The 25,234-nt window shown below is 38.9% G+C and overlaps 3 protein-coding genes across 3 annotated transcripts; 1 reads left to right on the top strand and 2 right to left on the bottom strand.

The window, feature by feature from the left end:
* The first annotated feature begins 1,381 nt into the window (after positions 1-1,381).
* Positions 1,382-2,986, top strand: LOC122031937. Its single transcript, XM_042591169.1, has 2 exons — positions 1,382-1,899; positions 2,590-2,986. The coding sequence occupies exons 1-2, from the start codon at positions 1,483-1,485 to the stop codon at positions 2,761-2,763; spliced, it is 591 nt and encodes a 196-aa protein (XP_042447103.1). The 5' UTR covers positions 1,382-1,482; the 3' UTR covers positions 2,764-2,986.
* Positions 2,987-3,077: 91 nt separating this feature from the next.
* On the bottom strand, positions 3,078-7,292 carry LOC122031936 (programmed cell death protein 2-like). Its single transcript, XM_042591168.1, has 11 exons — positions 7,125-7,292; positions 5,558-5,775; positions 5,402-5,485; positions 5,166-5,299; positions 4,944-5,041; positions 4,604-4,692; positions 4,430-4,535; positions 4,203-4,360; positions 4,062-4,132; positions 3,732-3,846; positions 3,078-3,354 (listed from the first exon to the last, which is right to left on the bottom strand). The coding sequence occupies exons 2-11, from the start codon at positions 5,759-5,761 to the stop codon at positions 3,190-3,192; spliced, it is 1,224 nt and encodes a 407-aa protein (XP_042447102.1). The 5' UTR covers positions 5,762-5,775; positions 7,125-7,292; the 3' UTR covers positions 3,078-3,189.
* A 14,315-nt stretch (positions 7,293-21,607) lies between these two features.
* On the bottom strand, positions 21,608-22,624 carry LOC122032549 (zinc finger protein CO3-like). The gene is made up of 3 exons (XM_042591857.1): positions 22,343-22,624; positions 22,122-22,241; positions 21,608-22,042 (listed from the first exon to the last, which is right to left on the bottom strand). The coding sequence occupies exons 1-3, from the start codon at positions 22,622-22,624 to the stop codon at positions 21,755-21,757; spliced, it is 690 nt and encodes a 229-aa protein (XP_042447791.1). The 3' UTR covers positions 21,608-21,754.
* Positions 22,625-25,234: the final 2,610 nt, after the last annotated feature.

Below are 25,234 nucleotides of genomic sequence, written 5' to 3'. Positions count from 1 at the left end.
TCAACAAATGGCAGATGGGTCATCTAATAATGGCCACCGTGGCCCACTTGAATAATGCGACGCATGGCCATGAAAATTAACGTTGCAGCCCGGAAAAGAGGAGAGATGATTCTGTCTATCAAATCAGGACATGCTCCGTAATATAATTATTATTAGATCATAATTATAATTCTTTTTTAAATTTATCTCTCTATTTAGATTATAATTTAAATTGGGATGAACAATTCAAAATCGTTCGGAGGCCGCTGACAATGAACGAATGATCAGGTGCCTAAGGAGGGCGGCCTAAAGTTATTCATCCCGACTCAAACTATAAATTGATTGGGAAAATAAATCTAGAAAAGAATCACAATTAACTGTAATTAAATTGTGATTATGATCATATCACAATTGTATTATAGACCATCTCTTGATCTATAAAAAATTGATCAGAGGGATCCGAGAGATGGATGAATAATATGGTAGTGTATTATTTTTTTTCAAAAAATAATACTAATTAATAGGTTTAAGATTTCGACCAAATTGATGAATGGGATTCTGGTCTTCTTCGATAAAAACCATGTCCGAGACTCATTTGATTTCCCAAATACGTCTGTTGGACTTGCGTTGCTAAGCGTAGGCAGTCGAGAACCATCAATTTTACGAGTCTAAGCAGAACCTTCTGCAGCTCCAGTTTGACCTGAAGACCTTGAGTTTAAGGTTTAAATTAGAGTAAGTAATCATCACTATAAATGAATAGCCATATTAATATTCAAATATACATAAAATTAATTGAATAGATAAATCTAAATAATTTATTAAACGAAATTAATAAATGTTAATGCATACATATTTAACTTGGGAATATACTACATTAAGAATAATATCTATAAATTTAAAAATATAAAAAGTTCTAAATGTTGTTTAGAATATCTTATATTCAAAATGAGATCATGACATTAATTAAAAAAAATTTAAAAAAAATAATTAGAAATAGAATAATTTTTAAAAAATTATATAAATAATAATATAAAAAATATATATCTTATTACTTATTATTTTGTTAAGAATGTGGAAATCTAAAATTAAATTACATTAATTATTAATATATTTTTTCACACTGAAAATAATTTTGAATTAATATTTTTTTAATTATTTTATATAAAAAATAAATAATTTTTCTAATTTTTTTATATAAAAAATATACACTTTCTTTTTACTCTCATGGATCGACAATATTAAAAATATATTTTATTTAATTTTTTTTGCTAATATTAAATATAATATTAAATTAATTTTTTTACTAAGACCGAAATAAATAAAAGAAAAAGGATCCCTCGGGCCTGACTTATGCCGGCCCAACGGACTTTTAAGTGGACAGGAAGTATGAGACCGCAGTGGCGTCCTTTGTAAATTTCTCCAAAGAACAAAACGCTCACCTCTCTTATCCTCACGCTGTCCCAAGTCTCCGACCACTCCAATCCGGAGACCCAAGTGCCAACTATGTCACTCTCCTCCATCCCCAAGATGACCGGCGCCGGCTGCGTGTTCGCTGCCCTTGCGCCTCACTACCATTCCCTCCCCGTTTGTTACCTCTCTCTTCCGCTTCGCGCCTCGCGCTCTGCCACGCACGTCGCGCGTGCGAGGAAGGGCTTGTCGCGTTCTCGCCGTCTCGACAACCGGAACAAGAAGGACGATGGCGGAGGCGTCGCCACGGAGAAAGAGGATAAGATTTCTGGAGATGGGGCTCCTTACCTGGAGCGTCCCGGCGCCGGTACTGAAGGGATCGAGGGATTCGAGCTTTCGACCACGCCGATGCCGGTGCTGCCGGGGGAGGAGCAGGACTTCTGGGAGGGATCGCAGTGGAACGCCTTCGGATTTTTCATCCAATACCTATGGGCCTTCGGCGTCGGCTTCGCTGTATTATTCCCTTAACCCTTTGCTAAGAATCTTCAGCTGGTCTTTTCCCTTTTTTTCTTCTTTTCTTTTATTTTCTTCATCCAAAAGCACTTTTCTTTTTGTCTTTGTGTGAGTAATAGCGATCAGTTTTCTGCTGCTGAATTCAGTTTATAGAAACTGCAAGCAGTAGTCTACTCCCTATGTCCCTCTAGGAATCATATCAAGAAGATGGAGATAAAAGAAGTGTGTCTACGTTGTCCAGGAAATATTGGTAGAACCTTTATCAAGCCACCACTCAAGGCCATGTTCAAATTGTGAAACATAACCACAAAATCAACAATTTTTTGTCTTCAGCCTTAAACAGTTTGGGCTCTACACAATCATCCACTTTATGAACTATTAATTGTAGACTTTCCAAAGTTGTAATGTGAGCAATATTTGCTAGCATTCTGATTTCTGCTGGTAATGTTTTCATTGTGTCTTGGCTTGGGCTATTTATGATTACATTAATTGTTCATGATTTTTATATCCTGTTGTTTGTTATGCATTAGTTAACTTGGAGCTATATAAGTTTCGGCTAAATTATCAAGCTGTTTAGCCAATATATTTCTCATCTATTTACTTTACTATCAAACAAATTATTCTCTTGCGTATCAAAAATGCACCTTGGAATTGCATCTGTCGACCTAACAGGGTTAAATACTTGCACAGCTGATTGCTTGTGGTATTGCTGTTACCACATACAATGAAGGCGCGACTGATTTTAGGCAAACAACTGTCTACAAGGAGTCAGTTCAGACTAAGGAGCTATTAGAAGAATCAGAGGCATCAAATGCTGATGTGTTTGAAGCTAATCCAACTGAGGTAGCACCAAGCTTGGAGTAGCCCAGTGGTGAAATATACTAGCACTTGAATGCAGGCTACAAATGCTTTTAGGAATTGCAAGGAACTATCAAGTGTTTTGCCACAATTAAGAGAATTTTTCTCACTTGTATCTTGCACTTTCATGTCTGTTCTTGCAAATGTATGTTAGTGTATCTACAAAACCAGACAATGGAATTAATTAAACAGGAAATATTCCTCAAATAAAGAATATTTTTTCTTGTTCTATCTTTACTGTATTTCATGCACTCATGGGACATTTAATCTACAAGAATAACTATTATATCCAATTCCTAGAGAACAAGGATTCATGCGCATAGTAAAAAATTAAACTTACAATACCAATTCTTGTACAATATTTCTTATTCCGAATAGTCCATTGCATTCTTCAAAAAAAAAAACAGGAGCAAGAGAAGCATAGCAACACCTTCAGCTGATTGGCGTTGTAGGATATAGCTGAACCCAGATGAATTCTTCTTTATATCTTGCACTTGCTTCACAGGAGGCTAGACATGTATATATAACAATGGTTCCCCAATCAAGCGAGTCGGAATCATTTTTCACACCAAGGTAATAAAGTATCTGAGGCATGATCTGAATATAGAAACAAAAACTATATAAGAGTTACCATTATAAATAGGCATTATGCGAGAATGAGTAATCTCTAACTTTTGCTATGAAAAGAATAAAAAGGGAAAAGAGCTCAGTTGTGCCAATAGATGTCCTCTTACATTTCAATTTTATCAATATCAAGCTAACAATGCCATCTTGCTTTTCATTCATTTATTACAATCTCAATGGTGAAATATCTAGCAGAACATGTGGATTCTACATATCATTTATTAGTTAAACTTCAATTTTGATTCCCCTTCCAACTTCCATAACAATCAAGTATTTGATATTGGAGCAGTATCTAACATAGTCACATAGGCAATTTGCTTGTGATAGGAAAATTTAGATTAGTTTGAAACCTGGAATTCATAGCATAGGGAGCCATTGCAGTACTTGCACTTGGGTATATTTGTCATGGTGGGGCGGCCAATTGACAAAGGCCACAGTGGATTCGCCATCAAATCTCGAGAATATCTATTGAAAATTACATCATCCACAATCAATATGGACTCTTTACTAACAAAAATTGCACCAAAAAAAAACACAGATACAAAATTACATCTGAAGCATGTTAGCATGATGTGATTGATCAGAATAGCGGAGATAGAAAATCTAAACTGAACTACTCACTCATACATCAGTCAGCACAAATAATCTGGAAATTCTTGAACAACAAATTTAACCCTCACCTCAAGACTTGGCTAGGACATTTCGAAATTCTTTCTTGAAATGATGCCCAGCTCCTTTTATTGTCGTCAGCCTTATTACACGAAGGCCAAACAAATCATCCAAATAGAGATGGCAAAATCAAAATAGAAGTTAGACCATACCTCAAATTTGTCCAACAAGAACTGATATGTGTCATCTGTTACATGTTGAGTCACCAATGATGATGCTTCATAACTAGCATCTTCAGAAGCTTCCGCATCATAAGCACATTCATCCTCTATGGCAATCTCATATTCAGGCCATAGTGAACTACATGCAACTAAATCACCAAAATATGACAGTTAAAATAGGCGCCTGATTGCATGTTAATGTAAAATATGCATCCCACCTTTATCGCGACTTAGTTTTTCTCCTGGGAGACTGGAACTAATAGATTCCAAGTTATGTATAATATGATGGCACCGATTTTTATGCCCCGATTTCCAGTGCATAGCCTTATAGTCAAGAACAAAATAAGTTATCATTGAGAAAAGTCACAATCAGCATATCTTTTTGAAGCTACCTGATGTTTCTCACAGCAGTAACGTGCTTGCTTACAACCACTACAAACTTTCTCCCCTTTCCATGTGCCACACCAAGAGCAAAGTGCAGCTACAAAATCCACCATAAAAGCAAAAGTAAAAAAACTTTTCAACATAAACCCATGGTGAATATTTAATCATAAATGAAGTCCAAAACTAATAAGAACATCATTGCAATAGAGTTCTAGGCTCATATACCTCCTTTTTAACATGAAACTGTTGTATCAAACAATCAACAGAACAATTCAATCAACTAAAGGGATATCTAAACAAATTAACAAACCAGGACAAACTAAAAATAAGGGAAACGAAGTTAATTACCTCCAACACTCAATGGTTTGTCATTGCCATCCTTCCTTGGTGGCTCACTTGAGTAAAAAGCATTCAACCGTGGTAATTGGCACCGGAAGACTTTTATACTTCAAATCATTTCAAAAACAAATAATCTCAAAACAAAGGGAACATGAATGTTGGAAGCGAGACAACAAAATTTGAATAATGTTAATATATAAGCAATTTCTTTACAAAGAACACTGTTCACACCTCCGTCTAGGATCTTCTTCTCTGCGCTTCCATTGTTCATGCTGATCCTGAAGAAGGCATGACATGGATGGGCAAATGAACACATATAACATCCTATGGAAAGTAGATTCCTTCTCAGGAATTGGAGCATAAATCTGCAATAATAATAATAATAATTTAATAAATAGAACCTTAAATAGTATGGCATCACCATAACTAAGTAGGATATACACTAACAGAAACAGAAATATATTTGCCTGAAGAAGAAACTGAAGAGGCTCTTCACAAAAATCACATCGGGAAAACTTCCCCGTGGGCAACTCCACTGGGTCCAACCATGCCTAAAATGATGCAGCTAGATGAGTAACTGAAATTACTTAAGAAAGGTAATGATATCAGAGAATAACACGTACAGGAGTGCCTCCAGTTTTACTTGGGAATAGATGGCGAAGGAGGAACTTAGGGTGCTTGGGCTTCTCAATAGTACCCAGTGTTACATATTCCTCTAACTCATCCTCTTCATCTTCCTCATATGATTCTTCCAACTCTACTTCTGTAATTGCTTCATCAAGAGACAGTTCTTGGAGTGGTAATACGTCATTCGTGTCGGAATCCATCCAATCTCAGCAATCTAATGAAGCCAGAAAATAAAATTCATCAAATTGGCCTGTATTAGGATATTCTGAGGTTCACATGCTATGAGGAATTTTCTATAGCTCTTTTATTTGTTTCTCCATGGTGTATGTGTCTAGGTAACTGATTTGGGACTTGCATAGTAATATCATGAAAAAAAATTTGCAGTCACCAAACTCACCACATAACTAGCAGCATCACTGAACCAGTGAGCTTTGGGCATAACAAGCTAACTAATCCTAATTTTTTTAACAGGCCATATTTAAAACAAAACAAACAAGGTATCCCTTGTCTCACAGACACTATTAACATATCTTCCCTCATCATCCGTTTTCTCATTTCCTCATCTTGATTCAACAAACACTACTAGTACACAACCACAATTGCCTCTCATCCATCACATGTAATTTCACTTTGTTCATACACTCCATACACCTTTTTCATCCATCACCACAGAACATCAAAATCATACAAATACAGCAAAATATAATGTTACACGAAATGTAAACACTGCAAAGTCAAAATTGTGTAAAACAGCGGCAACACAAAGTACATATGCCTTTGAATTTCCGCATCCACAACAGAAACATGTGAGCTCTTACTGGCAATCAAAGCTCATGATAATTATGGTGAAATTTTGTCCCTAAAATAAGTTAATGGGCTCTCACTGTCAATTGGCAAGAGTCATCAACACTGATAGAACCAAAATTTTCTCCTGGGCAAGACGCCAACATACATAATACAAATAATTTTAACAAGACAACCATGTCCACTATAAAACACTCTTTACAAAGACTTAATGAATGTACAAGTTTTTCCCAATTTGGAGAATTCCTCAATAGAAACATCAAACATGGATCTTTACCTAATTACCTATTTGGAAGTATCCCTGTACCATGATATTTACATGAATGCAATAGGAGGGAGTCAAAATAACCAAGAATGTCTTCATTTCAAATATGCAAGTTGACTTCAGAATAGGCTCAATAAACAAGCAATATACAAGACAGAGTTAGCATATAGTTTATTTTCTAATGTTGTGAATTTTGTAATATTCCATATCTCTGACACACTAATCTAACTGAATTGGATATACAAAGTTCATCGCCATCAAATCCATAATTTTATTAGAAGTTAATACAGCGTGTTAACATCTCAAATAAACGAAGCTACTTTCCTTTTCCAATTTTCCATATGCCAAATATTCTAGTAGTCAAGAAATTTATAACATTTGCATTTAGATAAACTCTTGATACCGAAAGATAGATCATCAACTTGTAGTAATGGAGCAATTTTTGGCTTGAAAAAAAAAAGCAAATAGAACAAAGAATATGAGACAGTACGCACAGACTGGGCGGAGGTCACGTCTGCGGATGGAAGAAAGCTGCTGACTGTGTCTTACGACGGGACGGGGTGGGAGAAGACTGTGGCTAGCGGCTGGCGCTGCTGGGGCTGAGAGAAGATAGGGAGAGGCGTGAGCGAGGGCGGCGGTTACGCATAACCTAATTTCCCTTTTTTCATAAAACTTTAAAATTTTATTATAAATTTTTTTTAGATCACCATATTTTACAAAAATAATAAATTTTAAGTGAAATTACGATTTCACCCCTAACTACATGAACAGCTACAATTATAAATTAATGAGAACGAATAAAAACAAATTACTTATATCAATCCAAAATTCAAAGTTATAATTTTATCTTCCAAAGTTACGCCAATCCAAGTTATAGTGCTATGTAAATTTAGAACATTTGGATTCTTTTCTTTTTTTTCTTGTCATATGAATTGAAATTAATTTAAATTTAAAAATAATAAAGTAATTTAAAGATTTTATTTGTGAAATTTTAATAATTTGGATTCATATTGTGATTTTGATCCAAATTGCTACTTAGCCTATTGGGATTTAAACAAGAAAATTAATAAAAGCTTAAATTCATATAATAAATTTATCAAAATTAATATATGAATTGAGTGGCTTTTAGAATCAACTTTATAGTTCTATCTAGATAAAAATTGCACTCAAATTAAATTGTATAAAGTAGTACCATACAAAGAATTAGTCCTTCTATTCATAAGTTAAATTCTAAGTACAAGTGACATAATTATGTTTTAGTCATCTATAACTCGAGTAAAATACACTATCAAAAAATTAGATTTTAGAGATGTAAAAAATTCATCTCCCAAAGTTAATTTTATGTTTCTAAAAAAAGTTCCATCTCTAAAATCAATTAGTGAAAACCTTATAACTAATTTTAAAATGAAAATATTCATCTCTAATTTAGAAACATATTAAAAAAATTATAAATTTATTTTTAATTTAACCAAAAATAATTTTAAATATAAATTTTATCCCTAATTTTATTTTAAATCCCCATGGCACCAATAAAAAATATTTATAAATTTATTTTTTATTTAAGCAAAAATGATTTTAAATATAAATTCCGTTCATAATTTTATTTTAAATTTCTATGACACCAATAACGTATCAATATAATTTTAATTTGTTTATAAATCTGTCTATAATTTCTTTTTAAAATCTATCACTAATTTTTATTACATTTAAAATTTATATTATATATATAAATATTAGTTTGAAATAATTACAAATTTTAAATAAATCAAAAATATTTTAAATAACTAATTTCTATTTCGAAAACAATAGAGATCTAGCACTTTAGGAATTCTCTTACTTAACGGCCGAATTAAATTCTATCGCTGAACTTTATTAAAATCACTAAATACTAACAAAATGAATGAAATTAAATTTCGTTGTTAATTAGTGACCGAATTTTATTTCGCTAAATGATCAAATTTTATTTCGATCCCTAAACAGAGATCAAAATTTATTTCAGTCGCTAGATAGGGATAAAATTTAATTCTGTAGCTAAAATTTTTAAAATTTATCCTACATCTTCCTTTGCATACGTCCGATTGAAGTCCTAAATCCCAATTTCTCTCCAAGAACGGTGCCCCATTATTGATCTCCGGTTGCCGACTGAGAGAAGGTCGAGAGGGCATGATCATCAATAGCTTACTGTTGCAAAATATAAATAATAAGAGGAAGAGAACGATAGACAGAGGGCTGTTGATGGTGACTTATGAGACTATGACTGGGTGGGAGAAGGTTGGGGCTACAACTGACGACTGAAAGCTTTTGATTACGAAAAAGTTCAAGAAACGATATGAAGGGGACGATGAGGGAGGGTGGAGCGGCCACATCTTAAGCAAAATCCTATATAATTTCTTTTTTTTCATACAACTACAATTTTTTATTATAAATTTTGTTAGAGCACCATCTTTTACACAAAAAATAATAATTAAGTGAAATTGTGATTCCGCCCATCAGCTAAAATACTAAATTAATTAGAAAACAAATAAAAACAAATTTAATTACATTGTGTCAGTCCAAAATTCAAAATTATAATTTTATCATCCAACATAACACCAATTCAAGTTATAGTGTTATGTAAATTTAGAACATTTACGTTCCTTAAATTTAAAAATATTAAACTAATTTAAAGATCCTATTTGTTAAATTTTAATAATTTGGATTCATGTAGTGATTTTGGTCCAAATTTCTACTTAACATATTGGGATTTGAATAAGAAAACTAATAGAAGTTTGAATTCATATAATAAAATTGATCAAATTAATATATGAATTGAGTTGCTTTTAGAATATGAGATAGTAAGCTGCTTACTGTGGCTTACGAGATCACGACGGGGAGGGAGAAGGCTGCGGTTGTTGGCGACTGTCGGCTGGTGCTACTGGCTGGGGCTGAAAGCTTTCGAGAGACGATAGGGAGAGGCATGAGCGAGGGCGGCCACGCAAAACCCTATGTGATTTTCTTTTTCATACAACTTTAATTTTTTATTATAACTTTTTTTTAGATCACCATATTTTACAAAAATAATCAAATTTAAGTGAAATTATGGTTTTACCCCTAACTACAGAACAGCTAAAATTATAAATTAATTAGAAAACGAATAAAAACAAATTCACTTACATTGTATCAATCCAAAATTAAAAGTTATAATTTAATCTTCCAACGTTACACCAATCCAATAGTGTTATGTAAATTTAGAACATTTCAGTTCCTTTCTTTTTTTGCTTGTCATATGAATAGGAATTAATCTAAATTTAAAAATATTAAAGTAATTTAAAGATTCTATTTGTGAAATTTTAATAATTTGGATTCATATTGTGATTTTGGTCCAAATTGCTACTTAGCGGGATTTAAACAAGAAGCTTGAATTCATATAATAAACTCAACTTTATAGTCTGGAACAAAAATTGCACTCAAATTTAATTATATAAAGTAGTACCATACAAATAATTAATCTTTCTGTTCATATAAGTTAAATTAATTTCTTAAATACTAGTTAATTTTATGTTTCTAAAAAAAATAGATTTTATTCCATCTTTAAAATCAATTAGTGAAAACCTTATAACTAATTTTAAAATGAAAATATTCATATCTAATTTAGAAACATATTAAAATAATATTTACAAATTTATTTTTAATTTAACCAAAAATGATTTTAAATATAAATTTAGTCTTTAATTTTATTTTAAATCTCTATGACACTAAGAACATATCAATATAATTTTAATTTATTTATAATTTTGCCTATAATTTCATTTTAAAATCTATCACTATTTTTTATTATATTCTATATTTATATTTCTTATCTAAATATTAGTTTGAAATAATTACAAATTTTAAATAAATCAAAAATATTTTAAATAACTAATTTCTATTTCAAAAACAATGGACATCTAGTACTTAATTCTCTTAATTAGCGACCGAATTAAATTTTATTGTTGAACTTTATTAGAATCGTTAAATAATAACAAAATTAATGAAATCAAATTTTGTTGTTAATTAACGACCGAATTTTATTTCTGTCATTAAATAATGATTAAACTTTATTTCGATCACTAATAGAGATCAAAATTTATTTCAATTGCTAGATAGAGATAAAATTTGATTCCGTAGCTAAAATTTTTAAAATTTATCCTACACCTTTTCCTTCGCATACGCCCGATTGAAATCCTAAATCCAAATTTCTCTCCAACATCGACATCATACCATTGATCTCCGGTTGTTGACTAAAAGAAGGTCGAGAGGACATAACTATCTGTGGCTTACTATTGCAAAATAGATAGCAAGAGGAAGAGAATGATAGACAGAGGGTTGTTGACTATAGCTTATGAGACCACGACTAAGTGGGAGAAGGCTAGGACTGCGACTGACAACTGAAAGCTTCCGATTGTGAAAAAATTTGAGAAACGATAGGGAGAGGGCGATGAGTGAGGGTGCGGCGGGCACATCTCAAGCAAAACCCTATATAATTTCCTTTTTTTCATACAATTACAAATTTTTATTATAAATTTTGTTAGAGTACCATATTTTACAAAAATAAAAAATAAATCAAACTTAAGTGAAATTATGATTCCACCCTAACCACAGACCAGTTAAAATCCTAAATTAGTTAGAAAACTAATAAAAACAAATTCAATTACATTGTGTCAATCTAAAATTCAAAATTATAATTTTATCATCCAACATTAAACCAATTAGTATTATGTAAATTTAGAACATTTCGTTCCTTAAATTTAAAAATATTAAAGTAATTTAAAGATTCTATTTGTGAAATTTTGATAATTTGGATTCATGTAGTGATTTTGGTCCAAAATTCTACTTAACCTGTTGGGATTTAAACAAGAAAACTAATAGAAATTATAGAAGTTTGAATTTATATAATAAAATTAATCAAAATTAATATATGAATTGAATTGCTTTTACAATCAACTTTATAGTCTATTGGGACAAAAATTGCACTCAAATTTAATTGTATAAAGTAGTACCATACAAAGAATTAGATCCTTCTATTCATAAGTTAAAACAATTTCTTAAATACTGCTCTTGTTCACATATCTTTTGATTAGCTGAGTATGAGTGGCATAATTAAGTTTTATTCATCCATGAGTTGAGTAAAATACACTATCAGAACAAAAAAAGTTATAGAGATGAAAAAAAAAATTATATCCGAAAGTTATTATTACATCTTTAAAAAGAAAGTTTGAAATGAAATATAAAATCTGTTAGTGAAAGCCTAGTAATTAATTTTGAAACAAAAATGTAAATCTTTAATTTTGAAATGAATTATAAAATCATTTATAAACTTATTTTAAATTTAACCGAAATTAATTTTGATTATTTGTCCCAAATTTTATTTTAAATCCATGAAATCAGTAACATATCAAATCAAATATAATTTTAATCTATTTATAAATTCACATATAATTCCGTTTTAAGTTTTATCATTATTTTTTATTATATTATATATTTATATTTTTATCTAAATAGTAGTGTGAAAGAATCATAAATTTAAAATATTTAAAATAATTAATTTAAATTTAAAAATAATGGACATTTAAAACCATAATAATTCTTTTAACCGTTACTATTTAGTGATGAAATTTTATTACGGTCGTTGAGTAATAACAAAATTAAATTTTATCATTAATTAATGATCAAATTTTATTTCAATCGCTAAATAATGATAAAAATTTATTTCAATCACTAAATATAGATCAAAATTTATTCCGATCGCTAAATAGTAATATAATTTAATTTTATTAATAAAACTTTTAAAATTTATCTTTTCATTTTTCTTTCCCATACGCAAAGCTCTAAATTCCGATTTCTCTCCAACGGTGACACCCACGGCTGATCTCCGTTGTTGACTCAACGAAGGTCAAAGGGCATGGTCGACACTAGCTTACTATTTCAAAATAAGTAGCCGAAAGAAGAGGACGATAGACAGACGACGCGGGTGTGGACATGGACGTGACAACTATGTCTCAAGCAAAACCTTATTTAACTTCTTTTTCTATATGATCCTGTTCGAACGCTGACTCAACGGACGCTGGGCACGTGGCGCTCTCCGGTTGCTGACGTGGGTCTTCGACTGGTCGTACGAAGCTCCGGCGAACCTGCACAGAAGTCGGGCCGGGAAGGGGTTCCCGGCGGCGACCCTCCGACGCTCAAGTCAGGCAAGCAAGTGGTGAAAAAAGTGGCTCCAAGGTTGTATATCGCGTACCTCCGGCGAAGTATGAGGCTCTTTATATAGAGTGGTGAAGGAGCTCCTGCACGTCCACCGAGGCACATACGTATCCGCAGCCCATACCTCGGTATGTGTCTGTCATAAAGCTTACCTGACGCCATACTGCTACAGTCCAAGCACGTCTTCGATGGGACAGGAGAACACCTAGCTGTCAGACTAGGAGTATGGCCTAGCCCTAGGGCTTGATAGCTGTCATAAGATATTCTTGTCTTTCTCTACCTACCACAGGCCGGTGGGTTCGTCCGGCAGGCTGGACGGGGAGTGCTGTCCGGACGGCCCTCATCTTACGCGCCGGCCGGACGGCACGTCCGACCTGCCGTTGGTATCGATACGCTGGGGAGATTTCAGTAGGGTGCTATGCAAGGACTGTTAGCGCTATGTTACCTTATATCTTCGGCCAAGCATGACTTCCGCTCGGCCCCTCATTATTGTTCGTTCGAGCGCCAGTATCCCGACTTCTATCCGGCTGGCTGGGAGGTCGACCCAACCTTCTCCGGTCAGCCGTCCGGTCCACCTGGCCTTCTGATTTCCACGTGGCGGCGACCCCATAGAACGGGGGCCCCCTGTTCTATCCGCCGGATCACTTGCCTCCACTTCAAGTCTAGTCGAAGGAGGCGAAGTCCGACTGACTGGACTGCCGATCTGACTGAGTAACGACCGCTACATTAATCTGCTCGGCTAGACTTAGGGATGCTCATCCGTTCGGCTGTACCTTGCCCGTTCCTTGTATTGCCTGGAATTTATGCCGAACCTTCTTCTCTACTGCCCATCACGTGTGCTGCGCATGGTAAGGGGCGTTCATTAAATGCGACCAGTATCCAACTGACACGTGGCGATCGTGCGTTTGTCAGCGTATGGCGGTGGCGTCACTTCCGATGGGACAGCCGCCGTTTGAAATGAACGGCTGGATGATGACCTCGTTTTTCACGACCTGGATCGGACGGTGGAGGTGGCTCCCGGGCGGCGATATAAAGCTCGCGACTCATTTTCTGCCGCACTGTTGCTTCATCCTCCTTCGCCTTCACGCTGCTCTTTCTGCTCCGGCGATCCTTACTCACCGCCTGTTTGGTGCGCTCGCCATCTTCTCCCTTTCCTCGATCTTCCTTGTACCCGTAAGCCTTCCTTTCCAGCTACCCGCCTCCTGTATTGCTTCCTTTTGCATTCTGTCGGCATTTTCTTTTAGTTTTTCTGTCGATTATCGTTTCTGTTTCGACCATGGCGAGTACTTCTACGCCTACCGTCGGCGCTCCTGGTCTCTGGTATACGACTATGGAGAACCGATTCGATGAAGAAGATGCACTGCGTCTCATTCGAACATACGAAATTCCGCCCGACCACGAAATAGTTGTAGCCACTCCTTCCGATCGGCCCAATGATCCGCCGCCCGACTTACATCCTCCAAGAGGTACATCAAGGATCATGCGGAGGACATCCGAGCGGAAGACCGTCGAGCTCCGACGTTAAAAATCGAGAGACGAGCCGGCGTCTATAAACGTCCGAGCGGAAGACCGTCGAGCTCCGACGTTAAATATCGAGAGACGAGCCGGCGTCTATAAACGTCCGAGCGGAAGATCGTCGAGCTCCGACGTTAAATATCGAGAGACGAGCCGGCGTCTATAAACGTCCGAGCGGAAGACCGTCGAGCTCCGACGTTAAAAATCGAGAGACGAGCCGGCGTCTATAAACGTCCGAGCGGAAGACCGTCGAGCTCCGACGTTAAAAATCGAGAGACGAGCCGGCGTCTATAAACGTCCGAGCGGAAGACCGTCGAGCTCCGACGTTAAAAATCGAGAGACGAGCCGGCGTCTATAAACGTCCGAGCGGAAGACCGTCGAGCTCCGACGTTAAATATCGAGAGACGAGCCGGCGTCTATAAACGTCCGAGCGGAAGACCGTCGAGCTCCGACGTTAAATATCGAGAGACGAGTCGGCGTCTATAAACGTCCGAGCGGAAGACCGTCGAGCTCCGACGTTAAATATCGAGAGACGAGCCGGCGTCTATAAACGTCCGAGCGGAAGACCGTCGAGCTGCGACGTTAAACTCTAGAGTCGGACCGGCGACTATAAATCCTCCGGCTTGAATAGAGGCGACGTTAAACTCTAGAGTCGGACCGGCGACTATAAACCCCCCGACTTGAAGACCGTCGAGCGGCGATGTTAAACTCTAGAGTCGGACCGGCGACTATAAACCCCCTGGCCATAAGACCATCGAGCGGCAACGTTAAACTCTAGGGTCGAAGTGACGACCATAAATACTCCGCTCGGAAGGCCGTCGTGCGGCCGCATCAAAGCCCGACACTTAAGGGCAGGCGAGCGACTATCCTAAATCCCAGAAGGGACCAACGAATAGAAGCATTTTGAGCATGGACCCCACTCGGGCCATAAGGTTACTAATGACAAATAGGGGAAAACAAGCTAACAGAACAAAAGTTGCATTCAAAAGTAGAAGTTAAAACAAAAGTTGGCCGACCGAGCAGCAGAAATACAAAAATGGCAAAGACACTTCATTCGAGATAATCAAAAACGCTCTTCGGTATGTTGGTAAGAAGCGCTGCATGCTCCCGGACTGGGATGACAAAGGACTCCTGCAAGTGACCTTGGGCCTTCAGGTGGTCCGCAATGGCGGTGATGGCCAACTCGAATGCAAGGACGAGCCGGTCGCACACCTTCTGAACAAACTCAGCCGAGCGGATGTACTTCTATCTTAGTGCGGCGAACCGGCTTGGCTCAGCCTCTTGATACTCCTTAAGAGTAGAGCGAGAGACTTCGAGAACCTCCTACAAGGTCTTCAGCTTGTCTTTGAGAGCCGCTGCCTCGACTGAACAACCCTTCTTTTCGCGGTCCAGCAGATTCGCCAACTCCTTTACCCGCTATTCCAAGGCGCAAGCCTCCACATTCTTCGCTTCCAAATCGGCGATAGCGGTATTCTTCCGAGTAGTTGCAAGTTCTATCTTGCGGTCATAAGTTTTGACCTGCTTTTCGAGCTGGTCTAGCATGTATGCCTGATCGACCGTCTTCTTCCGTTCGGCCTCTAGCTGCTCCTTGGTTTTGGCCAGCTCCTTTTGCAGCTCGGCATATGAAGGACCCTGAGAAGAGGACGGACCGCTAGAAATCTTGAGATGCTTCAGCTCATCTTCCAACAGCGCCAGACGAGCGGCAACCGCTACGTCTTCCACCCATCGCTGACAAAAAAAGAGTTTTTTTAATGCCAAACGGGGGGAGGGGGCGATATAAAGAAGTTTGAGGGGACAGAAAACTTACGCCGGTGGCATGCTTCATGTGACTGTTAGCCAGCAGGCTGGGAGGCATTGTGGCGACGCGGGTTCGGGCGTCCGCCCATACCTCGACGAGCGGCCCCCGGATGGCGATCATGTGCTCAGGGGCCTTGGGCCGATCCGACTCCGCGAGGTAGTCCTTGGTAGGAAGATGCAGAGTGGTCTTAATGGTGCGGCGCCCGCCCGGCGTCGTGTGAGCAGACGCGGAGGGTTCAGATGCGGGGGCGGACGACTTGGAAAGTATGGCCGAGCAGCGAGGCCTCCGAGACACCGGAGGCAGGGAGCTAACTAGCTGCGCGACGATGGGGTCCTGAGTGGGCTCTTGCTGTGACGGAGTCCGATCGGAGGACAAGGACTCTACGGAAGGAGCCTGGCCGCGAGGGGACAGAGGGCCCGTCCGCTCGGACGCTTGCACCGCGGAGGTAGCCGAACGAAGTGGTATCTCAGTGTGCCGTCTCTTCTTGTTGAGTGGGAGCTCATCCTCCGGATAAGAGCTTTCTTCCCGAACGGTTGGTTCCCTGCTGGAGGCTGCACCACCCGTCACCTCCACGGGATAAGTCTGAGCAGCTGACTCCCCCACATTGGTCTCACTCTCACCCTCGTGAGAGCCGACCGGAGCAATACCCATCTGCTCCATTTCCTTAGTCGCTGCTGCCTCGATCGCCTCCGCCTTTTTCTTCAGAATCCCGAACAGTACAGATTCCATTACGATATTCGCTACAAAGAAAAGAGAAGGAAATCAGTTAGTACTCAAGGCAAATGCACAAGTGAATTTCTTACCAAAGCTGCTCGGGAGTTTGGCTCGGCTCGGACTTAAGCCGAACATGTACATCACTCCTTCAGGGAGGAGCTTGTTGATGTCGAGCTTCAGACCGGCTAGCATATTCACCGCTTGAAGGTAGTCCGGTCGGGTCTTATATCTCTTCAGTTCGGGAGAGGTGGGTGGTCCGACCTGCCACTTGGTCAAGAAAGGGAGCCGTCCGGGAAAACGGAGGAAGAAAAAGTATTCCTTCCAATGTTTGTTGGAGGTGGGCATTTTATCGAAGAAGACCAAGTCGATCCGAGACTGGAACAGATAAGTGCCTAGTTCGGATTGCTTGGGGTAATAGAAGTAGTAAAAAACCTCCGGATAGAGGGGAATGTCGTGAATTTTGAACAACACAACAACCCCACACAAAAGGCGGAAGGAATTTGGCACCAGCTGGCCGATTGGAATACCGAAGAAATTACAGACTTCGACGATGAAGGGATGAAGAGGAAACCGCAGACCGACTGTAAACTGATCGCGGAAAAAACAAATAGTGCCACGCGGCGGTTTGTACGACCGAGCGGAAGGCGAGGGCAAAATAAGTTCGAAATCAGAAGGGAGATCAAAGGCGTTAACTAAGTTCTCTGCGTCACGCCGATCGAACCGTGACTCCATGGTAGTATACCATGGGCTAGGAGTGAAGTCTGCGGGCTGGGAAGAGCTGGCCATTGCCGGAATAGTGGAAAGACCAAAGGCAGAAGGAAGAGCAGGGAGCTCGACGGAAAGACGATAAGAACAGTAATCACGGAGCACAAACACAGCGAAGAATGCGGGAAAAAACACGAGAACAGAGGAGCAAGAGGCAAGAAATCCTTACGGAAAAGAGGGCGGCCTAAAGAAGAGGGCGAGGGGTCGCCGGAATGCCGAGGAACAAAGTCGCCGGAGCACTGAGCGCAAGAGAAGGCTTCTGGACACGCGAAGGCGAAAGTGCGGTGGAGGAGAACGACGAGAGCTTTATAAGGTTGAGCTCGGTCCCGCCGAACCGTCGGATTCAGGTCACGGGACCCGAGGCCCATATCTGACCGTTCATTTCAAACCGCCGAATGTCCCATCGGATGCGACGCCGTTGCCGTACGATGACGGCAGCAGCACCACGTGGCATCTGGTCACAGGAGCGCATTTAATCAGCCCCATTACGGAGCAGAGGTAGCGTGCTCCGCCTTAATGGCAAGGATTTGCACGCATTCCAAAGAGATCCGAGAGGCGTCAGGGTTGACCGCCAGCGGGTCGGCAGGATAATCATCAGTAGTCGGCCGAACGACAGTACGTGACTCCATTTAGGCCGGACAGAAGGGTATTATCGAAAGTGGCAGATCGGCTGTCACTCGGATAGACTCACAGTCCAGTCAGTCGGACTTAGCGCCTCCTTCAACTAGACTTGAGAGGGAGGCACGTGATCCGGTGGTAAGGATGCGTGGAGGTCAAAGGTCAGGAGGGTCAACCCTAAAGTCCTGCCGAGCGGATAGGTCATCCGATCCCCGGCCGGAAATCCCCCCAGGCCGGACGGAAGACGGCTCGATCACGGGTCGGGTTTCCGACGCTCAAGGTAAAAGAAATGCCATTCCGAGTGGCCAGGGCGCTCGGAAAAATCACAGACCAAGAAGGCGCAATCTCATCCGAGCAGGTGACCGTGGACTTTCCCGGTCGGTCCGATACACTCACATCCCCGTACGCCAGGAGAACCGAGTGGTCGTCCCGACCGGACCATTAGATGACAAAACCCAGAAGGAGACAAAAGGAGTAGCTTGACGATATCAGCCCCGAGACACCGGCCGCCGACAAACAGCATGGTCGGCGGCCAAGCCGTACAGAGGATCGTACGGTGGGAGCTTCCACTGTCATGCCAGAGATACGCTCGGACGATTGCGGAATGGCGTCAGACATGCTTTTCTGACATCCACGTTTGAGGTGTGTTTGGAGAAGCGTGCACGCCTCAAAAAGCGTGCACGCGCCTCTCCGGGGTCCTATATAAAGACTCCCAGACTTCATCGGAGGTATGCAATTTTCTCATCACTGTAGCTACGGTAGCGTTACTCTGCCCCTCTTCTTCGCTGTCTGACTTGAGCGTCGGAGGGTCGTCGTCGGAAAACCCCTCCCGGCTCGACCTTGTTGCAGGTTCACCGGAGGCCCACCTCATCCCGGAGTGCACGCGGAGCCAACAGAGAGCGTCACATCCCCAGCGTCTATTGACTCAGCTCTCGGATATGATCAAATATGATTAAATTTTGTTACTATTTAATGACTGAATATTATTTCGGTTATTAATTTTAGTGACCTAAATAAATTTCGGTCACTAAATTAACAATTGAAATTTATTTAGGTCACTAAATATCAACAAAATTTAATTTCATCATTAAAAATCTTTAAAATTTGCCCCTTCATTTTTTCCTTTGCACGTGACCGATTGAAGCCCTAAATCCTGATTTCTCCGGCAACGATGCCCCACGATTGATCTTCAACAGCCCGAGAGAAAGTTGAGAGGGTATGGTTAGCTGTAGCTTTCAATTGCAAAAGAAAATCACCGAGAGAGAGGACGACAAACAGAGGACATGAGGGTAGCGGCCACATCTTAGGCAAAAACCTATTTAATATTCTGTTTTTTTTCATATAAATAGGATTTTTTTATCAACTTCGTTAAAGTACCACCATGTTTTATTAAATAATCAGACTTATGTGAAATTATACTTACACCCTAACCGACCTAATTCGTGTCAATCCAAAATTCAAAGTTACAATTATGGTATAATACGTAAATTTAGAACATTTCAGTAATTCAGTTCCTTTCTCCTTTATTGTCCAATGAATTGAAATTGATTTAAATATAGAACTGTCAAAATAATTTAAAGGTTCTATTTGGAAAATTTTAATAATTTGAATTTATAGTAGTGATTTTGGTCCAAATTTAATTTATACTTTGGGATTTAAACAAGAAAATTAAAAAAAATTTGAATTACTATAATAATTTTGACCATAATTATTATACGAATTGAGTTGCTTTTAGAATATACCTATCTATTGGGAGAAAAATTGTAGTAAAATTGAATTGCAGAAAAATAGTACCAAAAAATTAGGTCCTTGTTCATAAATTAAATCAATTTATTAAATAATCCTTTTGGTCACATATCTTTGATTAGCTGAGTGACATAATTATGTTTTAGTTATTGATAGTTATTAAAATATACTCCAAGAAAATAGTGTTTTAAAGATGAAAACTGAAAGCTATTTTTCTATAATAAAGAAAGTCTGATATAAAATATTCTCTCTCTAAAATCTATTAGTAATTAAAAGCCCCAAAATATTCTATCTCTACTTTAAAAATGAATTAAGAAGACATTTATAAATTTATTTTTAATTTAATCAAATGAAATTAATTTCAACTACAAAATTCATCCCTAATTTTATTTTAAATCTATAGTTAACATGTCTCAAATAGCATTCAAATATAATTTTAATTTATTTATAAAACCACGTATAATTTTGTTTTAAAATTTATCACTAATTTTTATTATATTTTATTTTTATATTTCTTATCTAAATATTAATTTGAAACAATCATACATTTCAAATAAATTAAAAATATTTAAAATAACTAATTTCTATTCCACACACATCATACAATTAATGTCTCTTGATTTTGTCAGACTTGTGCTCAATTATCGTCTTCAACTCCTTTAAATCTAGAAATCATTGTCTCTCATGCAACTGTAAACTCTTGCAAGACATCTAGCACTAGAATTCCTTTAGCGACTGAAATAAAATTCTATCCTAAAATTTACCTATTTAACATTTCCTTCGCACACGCTCAATCAGAGCCCTGATCTTCGACTGTCGACTAACAAAAGGTTGAGAAGGCATGGCCGGTTGCATCTTCCTATTGCAAAAAAGGTCGCCGAGAGGGAGAGGACTACAGGCATAGGGCGTGGGCACAATCGCGTCTCATGCAAAACCCGGTTTAACTTCCTTTTTTTTTTTTTTTTTTCATTATGAACTTCATTAGAACATCACTATATTTAATTAGCTAATTAAACTTATGTGAAATTATGGTTCCACCCCTATCCCTAGACTAGCTAAGACCCAAAATTACTTAGAAAATTGATAAAAACATATTCAATTACATTGTGTCAATCCAAAATTCAAAGTTACAACTTTATCTTCCAACCTTATAGCAATCTAAATTATAGAGTTATCTAAATTTAGAACATTTCGGTTCCTTTCTCCTTTGCTTGTCTCATGAATCGAAATTAATTTAAATTTAATTTTTATTTAGCTGATTTAAACAAGAAAACTAATATAAATTTGAATTCACATAATAATTTTGACCATAATTAATATACGAGTTGCTGTTAGAATCAATTTTATTGCACTGAAATTGCATTGATCCACATATAATAATTGAAGTAGTGTCAAGTATGAGTAACAAAATTCTGTTTAATAAAATAATTACATATGTCCTTAGAGCGAGTGAAAACTCTAGAGAATTAATGGCGGCAGCTGTTAGATTAGTTATTTTTTCTAGATTATGCTACTCCTTTTTCTTCTGTTCGTGTAACAGGCAGCTGCATTTATGAACTACTCGCTTGGATTCTCTTTTTACAATTATGAACTGCGTTTTTAGTGAGAGATCACGAAAATCTTTAATTTCCTATGGTCTTAAGGTGTACATTAGCAACTGACAGACTCAAACACTCAGCTTCAGAATCTACTCTGTTTCAACAGCTGCAACTAAATCTACCATCTGTCGTACATTTCCTTCTTGAGTATTTAGGAGTAGAGATTGACGGACAAGGCGTCAGTGAAGCTGGCAATGAGTTCCTCGTTGTAGCAGCTGTCGGCTTCGTCCTCTGTCGCCAGCGCCGCCTGCAACTGGCTCCTCCAGTCCACCTCCACGTTGCGACTGTTCCTCTGTTTCCTCTCGCCGGTATCATGGCTAAATAAGTTTACGACGATTGCCGTCGCGGTCTCCGCCTTCTCAATCTCCATCTCTTCCTTCCTCGTGAACCGACCCTTCACTCGCGGCCGGCTGTCTGCCAATGTTTTCCTGCATGCGTACTGACAAGGACAAAGATTTGATCGAGCAATTACCATGATACTTCAAAATTGAAACGGGAGAGAGAATCGGTGCGCGTACAGCGATCTTCTTGTGGAAATTCCTCCGGTTGCGCTTGCTCCGATACCTCTCGATCCTTTCCTTCCTCTCCTCGGCGCTGTATCGCGCCATTCGATGGCTCGCGTCCGGACAATTCATTCCCTGATACACGAACCCAACAAAGATACGGTTTTGAACGTGAAAAACGAGTCAGGATGGGATTGTAGGAAATACGGGAGGACAAAGTTGGCGACTTGGTCGACCTGGAGGTCTCTGGTGCCTAGGACGCGCCTCGCTGGTTGGCCGTTGAAGTCGAGGTAGTCGCAGGAGGAGGAGGACGTCGGCGACGACGAGTAGGTTGGGTAGATGAGTTCGGCGACGTGGTGGTGGAGGAGGAGCGAGTGGGCGCTGCTGCTCCCGTCGAAGTAAGACTGCGGGAGCTGGAAAGAGGAGCCACTGCCGTCGGGGAGAAGGCCGTGAGGGGCCGCCCCCGCCCCCGCCGCCTCATGAAAGAAGACAGAGTGGTTAGGGGAGAAACTGAACATGGCGAGCAGAGTGAACGACGTTTGCGTCGCCCGCCTTCTTATTAATTGAGGTGCGATTGCGTTGACTATGGTGGATCTGGGACAAGATAGATTCGATCCGTATCGGAATACAAATTGCTTATTCATAAAAAAATAAAAAATAAAAAATCACGGTGTTGTTTGTCGTTAGAAGTATTTTCCTCTAGATCTATTCTAATTTTGATTTGTTATTACAATTCTAAAACATTAATATAATTGATCTAGTGGTAAAAGAGAACCCGTACGGTAGGAAGTTAAAGTGGTCAACATCTAGAGTACATGTTCGATCGGACGAGCTACCTTCCCGATCAATAGGAAGAGTAGTCGGCCCAACACCTCGACAGCTCGGCCTGACACCGAGCTTCCGACGCTTATAAGACAAAACGAGAAGATACGAAGGCCGAGCGGCCATCCTGCTCGGCTAACAAAGGACACGGTATCAACCTGACAGTTAAGGATCCCTTGCTCGACAAAGTGGAGTCGGACATCAAATCATTGACCGAGCGGACAGCCAAATCGGTTCGACCTTGGTGTCGCCTCGAGGGCGTTAGCCGACTGGCTCCTCCGCTCGGCCGGGGGAATGTGCTAGCCGAGCGGTTCCTTCGCTCGACACGGTAAAGGACAAAGGGAGTAGTTGGTGATATATTCCTAGGAACCAGTACCACCGACAAGAGGTCTGGTTGGTGGCATGGTTAGACAGAAAATCGTACAGTGGAAACTTCCACTGTCACGTCAGAGATATGCTCGTGTTATTAAGGTATAATGTCAGACACGCTTTTCTAACACATCCATTCCAGGTATGTTTTGAGGAGCGTGTACGTCTCGGGGGACGTGCATGCCTCTGGTGAGCCCTATATAAGGATCTCCAGATTTTGACGGAGGTATGCTCATTTTTTTACTGTAGCTACAGTTCTCGTTTCCCCTTTGCTCTACTTTTTTCTACCGGAGATCTTACTTGAGCATCGGAGGACCATCGCCCGGGAACCCCTCCCCGGCTCGGTATTGTGCTTGCAGGTCCACGTCGACGGAAGATCTACGCTTGCAGAGTCTTCAACCAGTCAACGGGAACACCACATCCCCAGCGTCCATCAATTCAGCTTTCGGACAGGAATAATAATATTTTATTTTATACCTATAGCAAAATTATATTCATTATATATATTTATATATTTTATGTAATTATATCATAAATCATAGTGTGAATTAAAACATATCTTATCTCCAAATCATGCGCAAGCTCTTCAAAAGGCACGAGACTCTGCTCCATTCACAATCTACTAACTATAAAACAACTCAGAACAAGTGGATCACTGACTGTCAAGCAGTGCAATGTTCGGGTCCACATTGATCGAGCGAATTGTTTCCTGACAGAGTGGCAGTTGAAAAAGAATTCAACTTGCACTAGTTTTTTGTTTGAAGCTGAAGTGTTCAACTCGCATTTGGCTAGAGGATTGCGGTGCTACCACTTTTGCCATGGAGAAAGGGATTTCCACATGAAGTCCTCAGTGGCAGCTTTAGCTTTGGCTTCCCCATTAGCGAGTCTGATTGATGCTTTCTTTCCACCAACCGCTACTCACTACAATCTAGGAAGTAAAACTGACCTGACTACTGAGTGACCATCGCAAATATGTCAACGAGTTTACAAATCACCCTCTAAGCCATTCTGTTCAAGCAACGTGATGGTGTTGCTGTCCTTTCTGATTGAATTACAGATAAACTTCAGTAATTATAGTGAAAAAAAGTAATTCCGTCCTTAAATTATAGAAAAATAGATAAACCTTTCAAAAATTGAAAAGATAAACTTCAGCGAGCAACATGCATAAGAGTTTTTTTTTTTCAATAGGAGTTGTTTCTCAGTAACCAATGTTGGTCTTGGATTTGTGCTAAGCTCAATGCTTTCGACGGTAAAGATTTAAAGACCCATGGGCTAAAGAAACAAAGCCTGAATTCTTGTCAGTTTTGAATAGTAAATTTAGATGATCTATTGTCAAGATTCATGACAAAAATTGGTCGAGGACTACGTGAAAATATCTAGTGGTAGAGATTCCATCGAATGGCCAAATAACATACCTCCATCTTTACCAGACCGGCACTGTATATTAAAACTTTGCATATAATATCCTATAGAAAATTTTAATATAAAAGAAATTATACTCAAACTGTACTAAAAATTTGATATAAATTTTATATTATTTATATCAAAAATTTAATATAATATCATTTCACAATATTATTTATATCGAAAATCACTTTGACATTAGAGAAATCTACTAAAAGAATTAAACAATTTACATATCTCCATAATGATATAATATTATCTTTACTTTGAGACTATCTTTTCCTTATAAAAGCTCATGATCTTTCCCATGTATTTTTAAAGTGTGACTTTGTTTGTAGTCTTACAACCCTAACAATCTCCCCTTAAATGAAGGACCACAGGACCCCCCTCAAGCGGACGTCTGATCCTCGACCCACAAGATCTTTTTGTCCCTCGGTTCAACCGACCTATTAGGTCTTTCTGCCCCTCGGTCCACCCGACCCAATAGAACTTCCTTGCCCTCAGTCCAACTGACTTACTAGATCTTCCTTACC

This window comes from Zingiber officinale, chromosome 11A (genome assembly GCF_018446385.1).
Source record: "Zingiber officinale cultivar Zhangliang chromosome 11A, Zo_v1.1, whole genome shotgun sequence".
NCBI classification, from domain to species: domain Eukaryota; kingdom Viridiplantae; phylum Streptophyta; class Magnoliopsida; order Zingiberales; family Zingiberaceae; genus Zingiber; species Zingiber officinale.
The sequence above is the reverse complement of the archived record's forward strand: the minus strand, read 5'-3'. Positions and strand labels throughout refer to the sequence as shown.